The sequence below is a fragment of the Carassius carassius genome, chromosome 31 (genome assembly GCF_963082965.1).
Source record: "Carassius carassius chromosome 31, fCarCar2.1, whole genome shotgun sequence".
NCBI classification, from domain to species: Eukaryota; Metazoa; Chordata; class Actinopteri; order Cypriniformes; family Cyprinidae; genus Carassius; species Carassius carassius.
The window spans coordinates 9,264,445-9,280,388 of record NC_081785.1 but is presented as its reverse complement, the minus strand read 5'-3'; the positions used below and the strand labels follow the sequence as shown (position 1 = coordinate 9,280,388).

Sequence of the window (15,944 nt, the reverse complement as noted above, 5' to 3'; positions counted from 1 at the left end):
CCCTAACGTTAACGTTACAAACTTTTTTTCTTAATCTCAACCGCGAACTTGGAATTAGTGTATATCATTATTTGATTAGAGCGTTTATGTATTGTTTATCTACATGTTTGTTTATCTGCAGGCATGCTAAACATGGTTCTGTGTTTGATTTGGCTACTATAGTAAATCCAATGTTTAGTGTTCGTTTTGGGTTAATAGTTATAGCGACAGATATTTGGCTATAAGCGTTCTAAAAATACAAAAGTAACGATTCCATTCAGTACCGATCTTCACTCTTTAATAAAAAAAAATCCCTTTGATGACTAATATAATTTGTTAGAACAATTATATGAAATTCTTGCTTATGAAGCTTATTTTTTGTGGTCCAATGATTATTATCCAGTAATTAATTTTTTCCTACTATTTTACATGACAAATGTATGTTTTAAGCTGTAATTTGATCATTGATTACATATTGTCATTATTTCTTACAGACAACATCTCAGCAGGGTTCGAGTTCCCAAGAGCTCCCCACTACATCTACACTTCATGAAGTTGGATGTCAGTCAGACCCTATAGAGACCGAAACTGTAGCCAAAGATGCGATCAGTGGGCACACAACTTTCAATGGGTACATTGAGCAGTTTCCACTTAAGGAGCAAAGGTATGAAATACAGACATTAAATGTGTTTGTGTTACTTTATCATATCCAGTTCTAGTACACATTGTCTTTTTTTATTATAATTGTTATACCGGCTACTGAAACTTATGTGTATTAGAAAGTGGCTTATGTTTCTCACTGTAAAAAAATTGTAATAGCATGACAGATGGTTATGAGTAATTGTATTTTTTACTTTTTTTTATACTTATAGGCATTCAGGCAACATATTATGGTCATGATGTGGGCACCCAAACAACTGAGATGTTTCCTGATGTGCAGCTGTCTTCAACACCAGTAAGGGGCTCAGTCTTCAGGCCCAGTAAGAGACCTCGTCTGGTGTTAGATGAGGAAGAAGAATCAGAATTAAATGTCGAACCCACCGATTCCACATATAACCCAGATTCTGTTGTTACTGAAGAATCAGAATTGGCGTAAGATATAAATACATATTTACACACTTTTTTACCAATACATTTGTGTTTAAAAAAATATATAAAACATGAAAGCAACTTCCTAATATTTATTCTTTTTATATTGCCTTAGGATAGATCCACAGCCCGACCACAGCGATAACAAATACATTGTTTTTGAAAGCTGTCTTCGAGAGCTGTTTGTGTCCTGTCCAATTTGTAAGACAAAGTGTGTTGTCCAGATCAGACGAAGGGGGACTTTTGTTGCATTCACCCAGCTTTGTGAAAAGTGTAACTACTACAGACAGTGGCAGAGCCAGCCCATTGTAGGGAGTACCCCACTTGGAAACCTGCTATTGTCTACTGCAACGTATTTTACCGGTGGATCTTTTAAACAACTAGAGAAGGTATTACAATTACAATAAAATTCACAAAAAAATACTGTGTTGTTTCATTATGTATGTACTGTATGATTTCTATGTTAATAGATTTTCAAGGCCATGAAGCTCCAGGTGATGCATTTCGTAACTTTTAGGATTCATGCCCGGAATTTCATTGAGCCTACCATAATACACAAGTGGAACCAAGATCAACTGAATCTTATAAGACAGCTGCAAGAGGGAGGAAATGTTGCTGTGGCTGGAGATATGCGTGCTGACACGCCAGGTACGTTTACAGTATATTAAAAAAAATCACGCCGTTTATTTTATAGTCTTTGAGTTTTCCTAAAATATTATGATACTGATGTTCTCAGTAATGTTCTATATATGATTATGATGTTTACAATAGGACACTCAGCAAAATTTGGCAGCTACACCATTATGCACATGGAAACCAACAAAATTCTGGATCTTCAACTAGTTCAGGTTAGTAATTAAGCATTTAAAAAATGTATTTACATTTTCTTTTATCTGTTATTGTTTATACTCTACTCTGTTTATACATTTGAAATGTTGTGTACCCAACAACAGAGCAACGAGGTTGGTGGAAGTTATCATATGGAAAAGGAGGGATTGAAGCGTTGTCTCGATAAGCTCGAGTCTAATGGTTTAGCTGTTGACTACATCGTCACCGATCGCCATCCGCAGATTCAGAAGTACCTGAGGGACCGCAATATCACTCAGTTCTATGACGTGTGGCACTTTGAGAAAGGTAATTATTTATCTTTGTATTATTAATTGATTCTTATTCAGTTAATTGTTCAACCTAACATGTACATTTTTATTTTTGTGGTAATTTGATTATCTTGAAATAATGATTGTACAACCAAGCTTTTACTTTGTACAGGTTTATCTAAGAAACTTGACAAACTTTCAAAAATGAAGGACTGTGAGGTGCTGAAAAAATGGTTGCACAGCATCAAAAACCATGTTTACTGGAGTGCGATTTCCTCTGAGTCTGGGACAGAAAAGGTGGCGAAGTGGAATTCACTGCAGAACCACATCCAAAATGTACATGTTCATGAGAACCACCTCTTCCCCAAGTGTGAACACCCAGACAAAGTTTCCAGGGATCCAAAAAAAATGGATCCAACCAGGTATGACTGTATAGAGAGACAAATGACAATAAAATGACAATAAACTAGTAAAATTGAGATTCTCTTCATATTTTATCTGTTTGGTTACAGGATCAATAGCGCTCCATAAAGTGGAAAAGCTATTATACAACAAGAGAGTTCTCAAGGATATAGAAAAGCTCAGCCACAACTTTCAGACGTCATCACTGGAGGCTTTCCACAGTCTGATTTTGCGTTTTGCCCCAAAGAACGTGATTTTCCCTTTCATAGGAATGTTGTGCAGGTAATAATCTTTGACATATTCAGTAATATTTATAAGCATTGTTTCTAACAATTGTTATGGAAATGTTTTTTTATTCATTATTTTATTAATATTAATGATCTTTCCCTATAATAAATAATGTTCTTTCCTAATAAGGAAGAAAAAGGTTAAATAGGTTAGGAGCCTTGCCTGTGGCCCTACAGTATGTTATCTATGATATGAGTAGCAGAGATATAAAGAGCTATAAAGCCTCCCATCTTGGCGAGCACTCACATTCTTTTGACTGACTGTGCGACTGTGAGCCTTTCTTGCAAGAAAGAAACCATTATAATCATTGATTGAACATTTGTCTCTTATTCTGAATTGTTTGTTTATTTGTCACAACACAGTCTACTAATCTTCATATTTTATGGATTGTGCACTGATTACAGGCTGTATCTTGCAGCAATGCACTATAATGAAAATGCTAACCGTGAGCAGGCAACAACAACTGAAGGACAGGCTGTGTATAAGATCGTTTTTCCAAAGTCCAAAAAAGGGGAATGCACAGCAAAGCCAGTGAAAATAGAACCAACATACAGTAAGTTTGTTTTCTTAACAATAATATATAAAAAAAGCTATAATAAAATAAATATAAGCTTACAAAAAATATTTATAAATATTACACAAATGTTAATTATAAAACAAAGGTAGATTATTTATCAGTAATTATGTAAAACCATAGAGTGACTCAGTATTCTGTTTTTTACAGACTATGTGGATGACCTTATGAGCCTTCTGTTACATAAAGTCTTTGTGGACCCCAAGCCATATGCGGAAGAGCTGCATGCAATCCCCATTCCACCTCCTCTGTCATCACAGTATGAAAAACTTTCCAAAGAAGAGGTGATTGCCCAGTGTGTGTCACGATTCAGTCGAGGGGTGGCCGGAACCCAACAGACTGTCCCGCTGGATCAGGAATCTGTAGACGGATCCGGTTAACAACACATGAGGGGATGACAACCCTCACACTACGTCCTAGGTAGCCCCAGCACCAGCTGACAAAGCTGCGATAGGCCAGATAACGGAAACGCCTATGACAGGAATAGAAAACCTCAATATTGTGTATAAAACCAGTGGTATATTGGAAACATGTATATGTGATGTGAAAATATGTTTGATAAAAATGTATATTTTGATTAGTTTTTGTCTTTGAATAACTATATAGTAAATATAAATGTGTAAATATATATATTTTGTATCTATTGTCTTTTATTTATGTTCTTTTACACAACATAATTTCATAAAATTTAATAAATACTTACTCCTCTTCATTTCTGCGTCTCACTGGTCCATAGTCAGCTCTGTAAATATTATTGATATTTTGCAAAGTATACGGATTTAAGCAATTTGGTTCAAAACCTGGATGCTCAACCATACATTTAGGAGGGTCTGGAACCTCCATCATTCGTTTTACAACCTAAACAGTAATGTAAGACAATGAGAACATACTGTACAATTAACCTATGTTCATCTTTTAAATATGAAAAAAGAATTATACAGAACTATTAACACGTTATGCATAATTTTGGTAATAGCTTATTACACTACCTTCTGTATTTCTTTGCAGCAGATGTTTTCCTCTTCAATTGGCATTTTTTGCACAGTTATTACATGTACACCTAATAAAATATATATATATTTTTAAATAAAAAAGGTTCTTGAATACACTTTTGTTAATAGACAAACACTTATTAATGTTATAAATTAAACATCAACTATTATAATTAGTACAATTAAATTACAGCGTATCTAAAAAAGTATTAGATATCAACAACAAAAGACATACCATTCTGAAACGTCATTTAAACGCCGTTCTTTAACCCTTAGGGGACTAAGCCCTTTTTGGTCCGTTTTCTCTATTTTTACATTTCGGCTTATAAACCATATGTAATGATGATGGACCACCATGTATTTGGTATCGATGGATTCAGAAGACCCTAAGCTACCATAAGCATGCATGCAATATGTTTATAAAGGAAGTATGAGTGAAAAATTGTACAATAAACTAGAGAATTTCAAAACAAAAATGAGATTTTTGTCATTTATTACTGAAAATCCTACCTCACACAACAAAAGTGAAAAGTTTTTGACCCAAAAATATATTTTTCAAACCCTTTGCTTGACAGAAATGGGTTAATGTTCAATCAAATGTGTAAAGAACAATTCAATAATTAACTTTATTTACAAATAGTCCTAGGCGTTTTTTCATTTTTGGGACTAAGCCCTTTTTGGTCTGTTTTCTCTATTTTTACATTTCGGCTTATAAACCATATGTAATGATGATGGACCACCATGTATTTGGTATCGATGGATTCAGAAGACCCTAAGCTACCATAAGCATGCATGCAATATGTTTATGAAGGAAGTATGAGTGAAAAATTGTACAATAAACTAGAGAATTTCAAAAACGAAAATTAGATTTTTGTCATTTATTACTGAAAATCCTACCTCACACAACAAAAGTGAAAAGTTTTTGACCCAAAAATATATTTTTCAAACCCTTTGCTTGACAGAAATGGGTTAATGTTCAATCAAATGTGTAAAGAACAATTCAATAATTAACTTTATTTACAAATAGTCCTAGGCGTTTTTTCATTTTTGGGACTAAGCCCTTTTTGGTCTGTTTTCTCTATTTTTACATTTCGGCTTATAAACCATATGTAATGATGATGGACCACCATGTATTTGGTATCGATGGATTCAGAAGACCCTAAGCTACCATAAGCATGCATGCAATATGTTTATGAAGGAAGTATGAGTGAAAAATTGTACAATAAACTAGAGAATTTCAAAAACGAAAATGAGATTTTTGTCATTTATTACTGAAAATCCTACCTCACACAACAAAAGTGAAAAGTTTTTGACCCAAAAATATATTTTTCAAACCCTTTGCTTGACAGAAATGGGTTAATGTTCAATCAAATGTGTAAAGAACAATTCAATAATTAACTTTATTTACAAACAGTCCTAGGCGTTTTTTTTTTTTTTTGGACTAAGCCCTTTTTGGTCTGTTTTCTCTATTTTTACATTTCGGCTTATAAACCATATGTAATGATGATGGACCACCATGTATTTGGTATCGATGGATTCAGAAGACCCTAAGCTACCATAAGCATGCATGCAATATGTTTATAAAGGAAGTATGAGTAAAAAAATTGTACAATAAACTAGAGAATTTCAAAAACGAAAATGAGATTTTTTTTGTCATTTATTACTGAAAAACACACAATATAGGACAGTTTTTGAAAAAAACATTTTTTTTTCAAACTCTTTGCTTGACAGAAATGTGTTATTGTTTAATCAAATGTGTAAAGAACAATTCAATAATTAACTTTTTTTACAAACAGTCCTAGGCATGCCAGTGAGCAAAGCAAGGCCAGGAGGTCTTGTTGTACACTTTGCTTGCCTTGCAGTGCTCACAGTACTTTCTGACATCTGCAGGCTTGTGTGCAGGGTTTGCTGGGTCCAAGGGACAATGGGTAGGGGTGTGCGGCGAGTTGTCTTGTCTGCATCCTGCATCAGAGCAAATACACAATCAAACTGGAAGCTTTTTTTGTGTCAAAATTCAATGTAGAAAAAATAACTCCTATAAACTCATGTAACCCTATGAAACTCCACTGTACACTAAAAACACATTTCACCTCTCTTGACCTGAGCAGTTTACTTAGTTGAGTAAGTCAGTCTATTGAAACAAATTGCACACCACTCTTGAACTGAGTTTACAGGGAAAGAGTAGTATGGTACACTAAAACAAATATTTCATGCCTCAATCGCTATCTGACTAAAAATCCAAAACATATACATACTCAAGATGTATGATATAATAAATTATAATGATAAAGAGGTTATTTGAAGTTACATACCAGTCCTCAAATGGATCTTCCCCATCCTGGTAAAATACTTCGTCATCTGTGTAAAAGCTGTCTGCTCCAGATTTCCCCTCGTCACTTTCCAGTAATTGTTCCAGAGCTTGTTCTGCCTTAAATCTTTTACTGCTTGCAATTTTGATAAAACAATTCTGTAATAATGCTATATCTCTCTCGAATTTATCTCTTTGTGCTCGCTAATACTCCGATCGCTCTATGTAACACTCCGATTGCTTTCTGCTTTCTCCACCTCATGCTGATTCTCCGATCGGTTATTGATTACACCTGGCTGGAGGTCGTTTTACTATAGTCCAGCCCAGCTTTTACAAGGCTACAGCAGAGCTACAGAGTCCTCTGAATGGCTAGAATAAATCATGGTAACCTTCCTCTGATTGGGTTAGAAAAATATTCCTCCCAGCTGTTTTTACATTGGTTGTTGCGTGTTGAATCTGCCTAACATAATAGTTTTCATTGGCCTGTTTACGCAGTGGTATTGCGCAATAAGGGAAGCGTGTTTAATATACAAACCGCGTTTTACCACCCCTTTAACTTTAGTTGGCTGAACTTAAGTTCTAAGTTTACTTAACTAAATTAAATCAGTTCATTGTACTTTATAACTTGTCAGGTCAACCTTTCCAAGTTTGTCAGGTACACTTTTCCAAATAAGTTAGTTTAACTCAAAAAAAACCAATGCAAAAAGATAACAAAAAATAATGAGTTAAGTCAACAAAAGATTTTTTTTTACAGTAAGTGGGTTTATTCCATCATGATTTCTGTGGTTTTGTGTTTTCAGTGTTGGGGAGTAACTAGTTACATGTAACGGCGTTACGTAATTTAATTACAAAATTAATGTAACTGTAATTAGTTACAGTTACTAAGAAAAAATGAGTAATTAAATTACAGTTACTTATGAAATTTTTAACGATTACAAAGGGGATTACATTTGAATATTTACACACATCCACATACAGATTTTACTGATTTCTTTCCCAAATTGCACTGACTATTCTGAGACATACCGCCCTAATAATTTCCGGGATGCGGAAATACAGTCTGGTTCGTAGAATCCAGTCATAAAAACGGAATTCCCGGTGGCCTGGCAGCCGATTTTGCCCCACTATTTAATATCATTATTGTATAATTGCCTACCGAATGTACTAAAGCGATCATTTGCGAATCCGCCGTTTGATAATTAAATCTCTAATAAATCATGAATTGTTAGTCATGACTTGCGCGCTCTCCGCGCCTCCGCCAAACGGTTTGGATCAGACTCAGAGTAATCAATGCGAGAGAGAGAGAGAGAGAGAGAGAGAGAATAGAGTGGAGTGTGGAAGCTCACAGCTGGAGCAGAGAAGCAGAACTCCTGTTCAGGGTTTCAGGTCAGTTTCATCTGTAAAGATGCTTTTTTTGTCTTTGTTTTTTTATTTACTTAATCAAGCAGCAGCATGTTGCTCACCAGTCATCACTCAAAATACTATATAAAGGACATCATTATACAGACAACAACACAACCCTTACGAAAATTAATGTTTTAATATATTTCTATAAATCCAGAGAAAATAGTTACTATTGTTTAACTGTGATAACCAAAAATTTAAAATGATTTTACAAATTGAGTTATTTAAAAATAAATACAAATCCATTTGCAAAAAACAAAACAAAACAAGGTTATTGTATATAGGCTAAAAAAAAGCATGGTCAATTTTTGTAAGGAAAACATGACTCGTGTACAGTATTAGGATTTTTCTATAAAGATAGTTGTATTGTATTGTAAAGTATAGTTTTGTTCAATCTTGAGTATTAAAGTCATGAGAGAGATGGATAACAGGGCAAAATAAAGAGACTGAAGAGAAAAATGGAAGTGAAGGTGCAGTTCAGGAGAGAACTTTTAATTATTTAGCATGTCCACAAATTAAAGATTTAAAAAAAAATGTTTATGTCAGGTCCATACCAAAAATAGTTTTGTCCGTGAATTTGTTTATATGAGTTTGAATTTTCCAGTCTGAATTTTTTTCCCAGTCCACCCCTCCTGTAAATTAATGGCAAAGACATGGTTTCATTTACTACACATAGGCCTACTGAAGCTCGCAGTGTTTTAAACCTCTGCTGCCTCAGTATAGGAGTACACGAGCACATAAATATAATTTCTAGAACTGCTCTGTGTCACTTCATGTGCATTTTACTTATTTTGAGAAAACTATCATCATATCATATACAAAGAGACAGCAGTTTTAAAAAAACACCAATGTTTCAGGAGTTTAGTACACAGAATACGTCACATGCTTATTAGATAACTGTATTTCAGTTGATGTATATGCTTTTATTTATTATTCTTTAATTTTCACAAATTTAGAAAAGTAATCAAAAAGTACTCAAAAGTAATTAGTTACATTACTTTAATAAAGTAATTGAAAAAGTTACACTACTATTACATTTTAAACAGGGTAACTTGTAATCTGTAACCGATTACATTTCCAAAGTAACCTCCCCAACACTGTGTGTTTTTTAGTAGAAGACATGCACAGGACTGACCCCTGAAATTTGTTTTTCAGCCCCAGTGGTTTTTCAATGTTTATTTTAACATTTAAACAATTTATGTCAAATGTATTTTTCTTTTGCTCAAATTCTTTGATTAGAAGGATTTCCATCGCATAGCAGAAAAGATGCAATGGATGAAGTACAGCAATGTGGCAATAAACGAGAACACCTGAGGGAGACAGAGTAAAAAATTCAGGTAAACATTTACATTTTTAAAACTTTAAACAGTTTTTAAATGTCCACAAATGGAAATTAAGATTTGCTAAAGATTATTACAAATTAAAAGTATTTTTACAACAATTACCAATAAAGTGTATGTATTTTGTGCTTACCACAGCTGCAATGTCCATTTGATAGTACTTAATGTCCAATTGATAGTACTTAAAGGGATATGCTATGTCCGAAAACGCTTTCATGGCAATAGTCTCATTGGCCAGGATCACTGAGGCGCTCAGATAGAATACAACAGCAATCAGGTGATACAAGAAGTCCTGCACACAGAAATCCTAATCAAAGCAGGTTCATTACACACACACACACACACACAGAGAGAGAGAGAGAATACTTCGCTCTCTGCTCACCGCTGCAGCCCAGCTGCTGCTGTTTTTGTGTCCTCCGGAGGCGAAGATGATGAGCCAGAGGAAGGTCATCACAAAGCAGAAGACTGATACAAACATCACCCATCCTAGAGGGTTTGGCACTGTTATTATTGGGACCAATAACAAAAGTGAGGTCATTGCCACACTTGTGGATGCCACCAGGATCAATACCAGCCCTCCAAACACCTGTGGAACAAACACAAACACACACACACACACACACACACACACAGAAATGCAAATTCAGTATGGTATCTTGTGCATACCTTTAGTGCAACCATCCAAATGATTGGACTAGACCTTGAATCTAAATAATAAGCTGTTTAACCTTTTCAACATGGTGTGTCAATACACAACAATACAAACCCATACAAACCTTATCTGATAATTACAGCTCACCAGACCAGCACAGATAAACATTTGAAATGTTGACATTGGCATATGCAACAGCTCCTCAACAATAAATAACACAAATATAGGCCTACTAATTTATATAATAAATATAGGCCTACTCTATTCAGATATATTTTTTTCCTATATTAAATAAGTGTTTTTTTTTTTTTTTTGATGGGGCAAGTGAAAAAGAATTTTACTTCCCCAACAACTGTAACAGGTGTCTTGACATTTTCTCCTACCCGTCAGTGTTTCCTACAAGGGTTTATGGCGCATGCGCACATCAGTATTGCATCCTTTTTCTCATGCTAAATAACATTATTTTATTACTGTAAGGGTAGATTTAGGGTTAGGATAGGTGTAGAATTTAATAAAGCACCATTTAATAGGTAGGGCATTTTTTTTTTATTGCTGCCACTACAATACTGAGGTACCACTATTTTCAATAAGTAGTAGAAATAGCAGAAAATCCTGCTATTTTAACATAGTATAAATAAAATCTATAGATATTTGCACTTAATGTAATGCTACGGACGCTAAACATTCTGAATTATATATGCAGACATTACTGAGGAGTGTAGCACAAATTAGTCAATCAGAAAACAAATTTTATTTTCGAACATGAAAAAAATTACCGAGGTCCGGATGTATTTACTGTAATGCATAATGTATTTGCATTATTTTAAGGGTATGTTTATGGTTGTGTGGTAGGTATAGATAATTTTACCGGTAGCATTTTTCGTCGTCGAATTGTAGCCTACTATCCACTGTTTTAATGGTAGCAAGATCTGAAAGGGTATTACAAATCAACAGAACACCGGACAACTAATCTGATTAAAACATCTGATTGAGGAAGCAAGCACTGACATTTCAGGGAGAATGATTCAGATTTTAGTACATTTCGTGTAAACGGTGATTGATTATGGATAATGTATAGTACATTATAGTACATTGGCAATAGGCTATAACAAGCTTGCACCAGTTGAGTGTCAGACAATCTCGTGGAGAAATCAAAACAAATTCTCAAAACTGTCTACAGAAGAAACCTGCTGCGATAAACATGTCGTTTTTTATATTTATAACATAGCCTACATGACACGACCAAGAGAGTGCAGTTTTCAGTGAAAACCAAGATTTTAGATTCGACATTGATTTTATTCAAAAGTTTAAACGAGTATTTATTGTTAAATGACTTTTAGTGCAATATTGTCAATGCTGACTGCAAAAAAAAATCGCATCTCTGAGCACACACAGCGGTGTTTCCTTAATTCGCGTTTTTTAATTAATCATTTGAGTCAATGAATCAGTGGTCTTTTGAAAAGCCGTCTGAAAGCATCAATGACTCACTCAGTGAAATACACACACTTGCTGCCACCTACTGGTGGTTTACTTTCGTATTTAAAAGTAGCTTATCTGTGCATTTTTTCCAACATTTCATATTTGCATATTAAATAATAATGCTTATATTGATTTAAAACACCAATATGTTGTAATTTTTCCCAGTAAATGCATCCATACTACATTTCAGCTTCATTAAACTGTCTGTGTAAATGCATCTAAACGCCACTTCAGCTGATTCTGTTTCTTCTGCAGTGGAAAGATTGATTTTGTTTATAGGCTACTGATTTAATTTGATTGGTAACAGCCCTATAGTGTTATTCCGAATATGGGACACCATATTTGGCCACGTCACTTCCGTTTTTATACATTCTATGGTCACTTCACATCATATAATTGTAAATATAATTGAAACTATTTAAATAAATATATTATTTAAATATATAAATTAATGTTTATTTTGTGATAATGACAGGCTTACATTTGTAGTTCACGTTTTTGGGTTATTTTCACTCTAAACAAACAAACAAACAAATAAATAAATAAATAATGACAATCACATTCCCAACATTAACAGAACCTGAACAACATGCGATGCGACATCACTCTCCTACGATAACATTATTCGTGTATTACTCTCTCTACCCATGGCTTAATTTACTCTCACGACAAAAATTGCATATAGGCTACACAAAAGGGCACTATGCCATTTAACTATCGTGATATTTAAGTAGCCACAAGTAGGCTACATAAACCAGCAAATAAATCATTTCATAAAAAACATCTTTCACTATCAATAATATTCACACCTACATTTAATTTTCCCGATACCTAGGCAAAAAAAAAAAAAACAGGCGTGTTTTAAGCTATCTACATTAGTATCGCACAGCTTGCACATCAAATTTTTTGAGCCTAAATGACCAACAAGAAAAGAGACGGTGAGATGAGCTGAGCTAATGAAAAAGCATCTCTGTCTGTTCCACTAATCTGCCAAAAACACACAGGCTCATCTCGCCTTTCTTTTGAGCGTCTGATACATGCCCTGAGTTCACATTCATGGCCTTCAAAGTTCCTAAACGGCGATCAGACAAGAACCAGTAGCCTACCACAAAACAAACTCTTTCTTTCAAACACCATTCTTTAATCCATTCTCACAGGTGCACTGTATAATGTGCCTCTGATTAACCTCGGTGTTGTGGAGGTACAGAACTGATAGCAACCTCTAGAAAGCAGCAGTTAGTTACATCCAGTAGCCTATTATAAATAAATAAATATCATAATATAGGCTAATATAAATAAAATATTTTTGAGTAGCCTTAATAATAACCCTTTCTCTCCAACCGTTCCACTCTCCTTTTTAATATAAATAGCCTAAATAAAACTGAGAAAATATCTGTGTTCATCCTACATAGCCTATAATGTTCGGGGGGAAAAACCCATAACGTATCAAATTTGACCTTGAACTGTAGAAATCTATTTAGGCTACTCCAAAAACTGAATTAATTTAATAACATAACAGTAACTTATCTTTACAAACGTTTAACATTATAATTTCAATATAGGCTGCTACAATTTAAAGATGACATAACGATGCAAAAAGGTAATAATTGCCTTTTTTTGTGGTAAATATTCTTAAGTCTTACACTGGTCTTTAAAAATCTGATATTTTGCAAAAATAGGATAAAACTTAATTTTGAGCATTAAATATTCCGTTCACGCACCAGCTCGGGCAGGTAGAGGATGTCCGGTACGGTTGTACAGATCCGGAGTCCGCTGGGCAGACTCGACATCTGCTGCGTGGCTGCTGCCATGGTCACGTTCTCGCTATCCTCTAGTCTAGAGGAATGAATGGAGTAACGGAGCCACCAGCGCGTCTTTTTAATGTCCACTGGAGACTTGAAAAACCTGCTCTTTTTCTGAGCGGGATGTGAGTTTGAGGAACACAGACTTGTTTATGTGGGTGCAGTGTGGCAACAGGACAGCATCCAGCCACCACTGCAGTTTAAACCATTTATTTAATCTGACATAACATCTGTTAAATATTTGGTTTATTTGCTGATATGCATTAAATGAACACTTAAAAACACGCACAAAAAAATAATTTTGCAAACAGTGTCTATACTGTGTGTCTGTCTGTCTGTCTGTCTGTCTCTCTCTCTATATATATATATACGTACATACACAAACACATTTGTAGAGAGTATTCTATTTTATAATAATGTAAAAACAACAAAATCTCTCACATATTTATACATTTTTGTTACTTTATTTTGGTACATTCATTTACTATAAAATTACTTTGATTTGAGTGTTAACATTTTATATAAGTGAAAACCTCTAACATACTGTTTTACCAATATTGGGTAACACTTTAGAATACTGTTTCTTACTTACTACATAACTAATAAGGAATTATTGAAGAATTAACAGGTGATTATTCATTAACACTTAACTCACTACTGTTAACTACTAAGGAAGATGTGTTAATTAATCAGTATGTAATATAATTTTATGATTATCTTAAGTAACAGTTAGCTAATCAATAACTAATGTATTCTGTCATACCTCCTTAAGAACTACTATTAATTATCTACTAGTTAGGGTTCAAGAAAAATAACTATGAAGTAACTACTAATGAACAGTTTTACACAATTACATTGAATTGTGACCCTTTCATATATAATTTATTAGCAATATTATTAGTAGTATGAAAATGCAATATTAATATATGCAATACATTTTATAGAGGTTTTGCCTATGTAGTAAATTGTTTTGTGAGTGTGTTTTGTAAGAAATCAGCTTCCGACAGGAACCCCACCACGACTCCAGTGCCTTGCGATAACTTACCTTAGTTTTTATATTTTATATACAGTACTGTATGTGTGCCTCCTCAGCATATACCACATTACCATTAATTAAATTTCTGTATGTAAGGCAAAGCCTGAGGAAAAGTGAAAATACAGGTATACAATTTGTAATTAATAAAGAATTATAAAATAATTATGCAGGACTTATTTTGAACCTGAAACATTAGGCCTATTCTAAAGTGAAAATATTGGGAACCCATTAATAATTAATAAATAATTATCAGATAATTCCTGAAGAATTACTTAGAATCTGAAACAGTATTCTAAAGTGAAAACATAGGGAACCCATTAGTAATTAATAATTAATTATCAAATAATTATGCAGGACTTATTTTGAACCTGAAACATTAGGCCTATTCTAAAGTGAAAATATTGGGAACCCATTAGTAATTAATAAAAAATTATCAGATAATTCCTGAAGAATTACTTTGAATCTGAAACAGTATTCTAAAGTGAAAACATAGGGAACCCATTAGTAATTAATAATTAACTATCAAATAATTCTGAAGGACTTATTTTGAACCTGAAACATTAGACCTATTCTAAAGTGAAAATGTTGAGAACCCATTAGTAATTAATAAAGAACTATTCAGCTGCAACGTGATCTCATGAGACTACGTGTGTATTTTTATGTTAAATGTGGTTCTACCACAGGTACATTACTTACGTTTTCATGCACATAAAAACGTACAACTTTGACGTATTTATAGCAGTAAAACTTAAAAATACTTACGTGTTAGCAGCTAAAAAACTTAAATAATCTAACGTAATGTGTGAATGTATATAAATTCCCATGTATTAATATTAAAATCGTGGCCTTAATGATTTAAATCTGTTGTATTTGTCATATCAATACATGTTTTTAGTGAATTTATTGAAAGCAGTTTACTCATCTACTTAATAGGAAATAACATTTCTGTGCATGCTGCACACTCGTTTCGGGGATTACATAATGTTAAATGAGACTACACTTTGAAACCTTAAAATGAATACAATTTATGTAATTGTTTAACCATTTTGTAATATTTTGCTGTGCGATTTTCTCCTATCCAATGACTGGCATTACAACCATAGATACACAAAAGCACAGCATAAAATTACAAATCACATCCATTTTATTTGTTTGCTGTACTCCATATCTCTAGAATCCAGATGTTTGCAAGGAACATATCCAAATTCAGCCCTTTATCAATCGATCTTCATCTTCATTCTCAGCAACAGCGACCATCACAGTCAAAACCCGCGCTTGTTATGATATGATTATGATGCGAATTTGAAAATAGCGCCAGTGCGCCACCCTCGAGAAACGTTACGACATGGTTTACGGCACTGATATCGAACTCTCATTGGTTCTCACATTATTCGTCACAGATTGCGACATGCTGTGTTTCAGTTGATAGACATTTGAAATCAGTACTGCGCCAGTGCGCCTTCACGGAGAGAAGATTCATAATTTCACGGATTAATAAATTA

At 33.9% G+C, this 15,944-nt stretch overlaps 1 protein-coding gene across 1 annotated transcript; it reads right to left on the bottom strand.

Moving 5' to 3' along the window:
• Window positions 1–9,256: 9,256 nt before the first annotated feature.
• Window positions 9,257–13,478, bottom strand: LOC132111484 (myelin and lymphocyte protein-like). Its single transcript, XM_059518827.1, has 4 exons — window positions 13,326–13,478; window positions 9,856–10,059; window positions 9,607–9,765; window positions 9,257–9,443 (listed from the first exon to the last, which is right to left on the bottom strand). Exons 1-4 carry the CDS (start codon window positions 13,413–13,415, stop codon window positions 9,369–9,371), a joined length of 528 nt encoding a protein of 175 aa, XP_059374810.1. The 5' UTR covers window positions 13,416–13,478; the 3' UTR covers window positions 9,257–9,368.
• Window positions 13,479–15,944: the final 2,466 nt, after the last annotated feature.

Bases quoted from the DNA above. Each gene is read 5' to 3' on its own strand.
- LOC132111484 (XM_059518827.1), bottom strand. From the start codon at position 13,415: ATGGCAGCAGCCACGCAGCAGATGTCGAGTCTGCCCAGCGGACTCCGG. The intron at 10,060-13,325 runs GTGCGTGAACGG...TTTGTTCCACAG, and splicing joins TCCTCTACCTGCCCGAGCTG to GTGTTTGGAGGGCTGGTATT. The intron at 9,444-9,606 runs GTAAGCACAAAA...TGTCTCCCTCAG, and splicing joins AAATGGACATTGCAGCTGTG to GTGTTCTCGTTTATTGCCAC.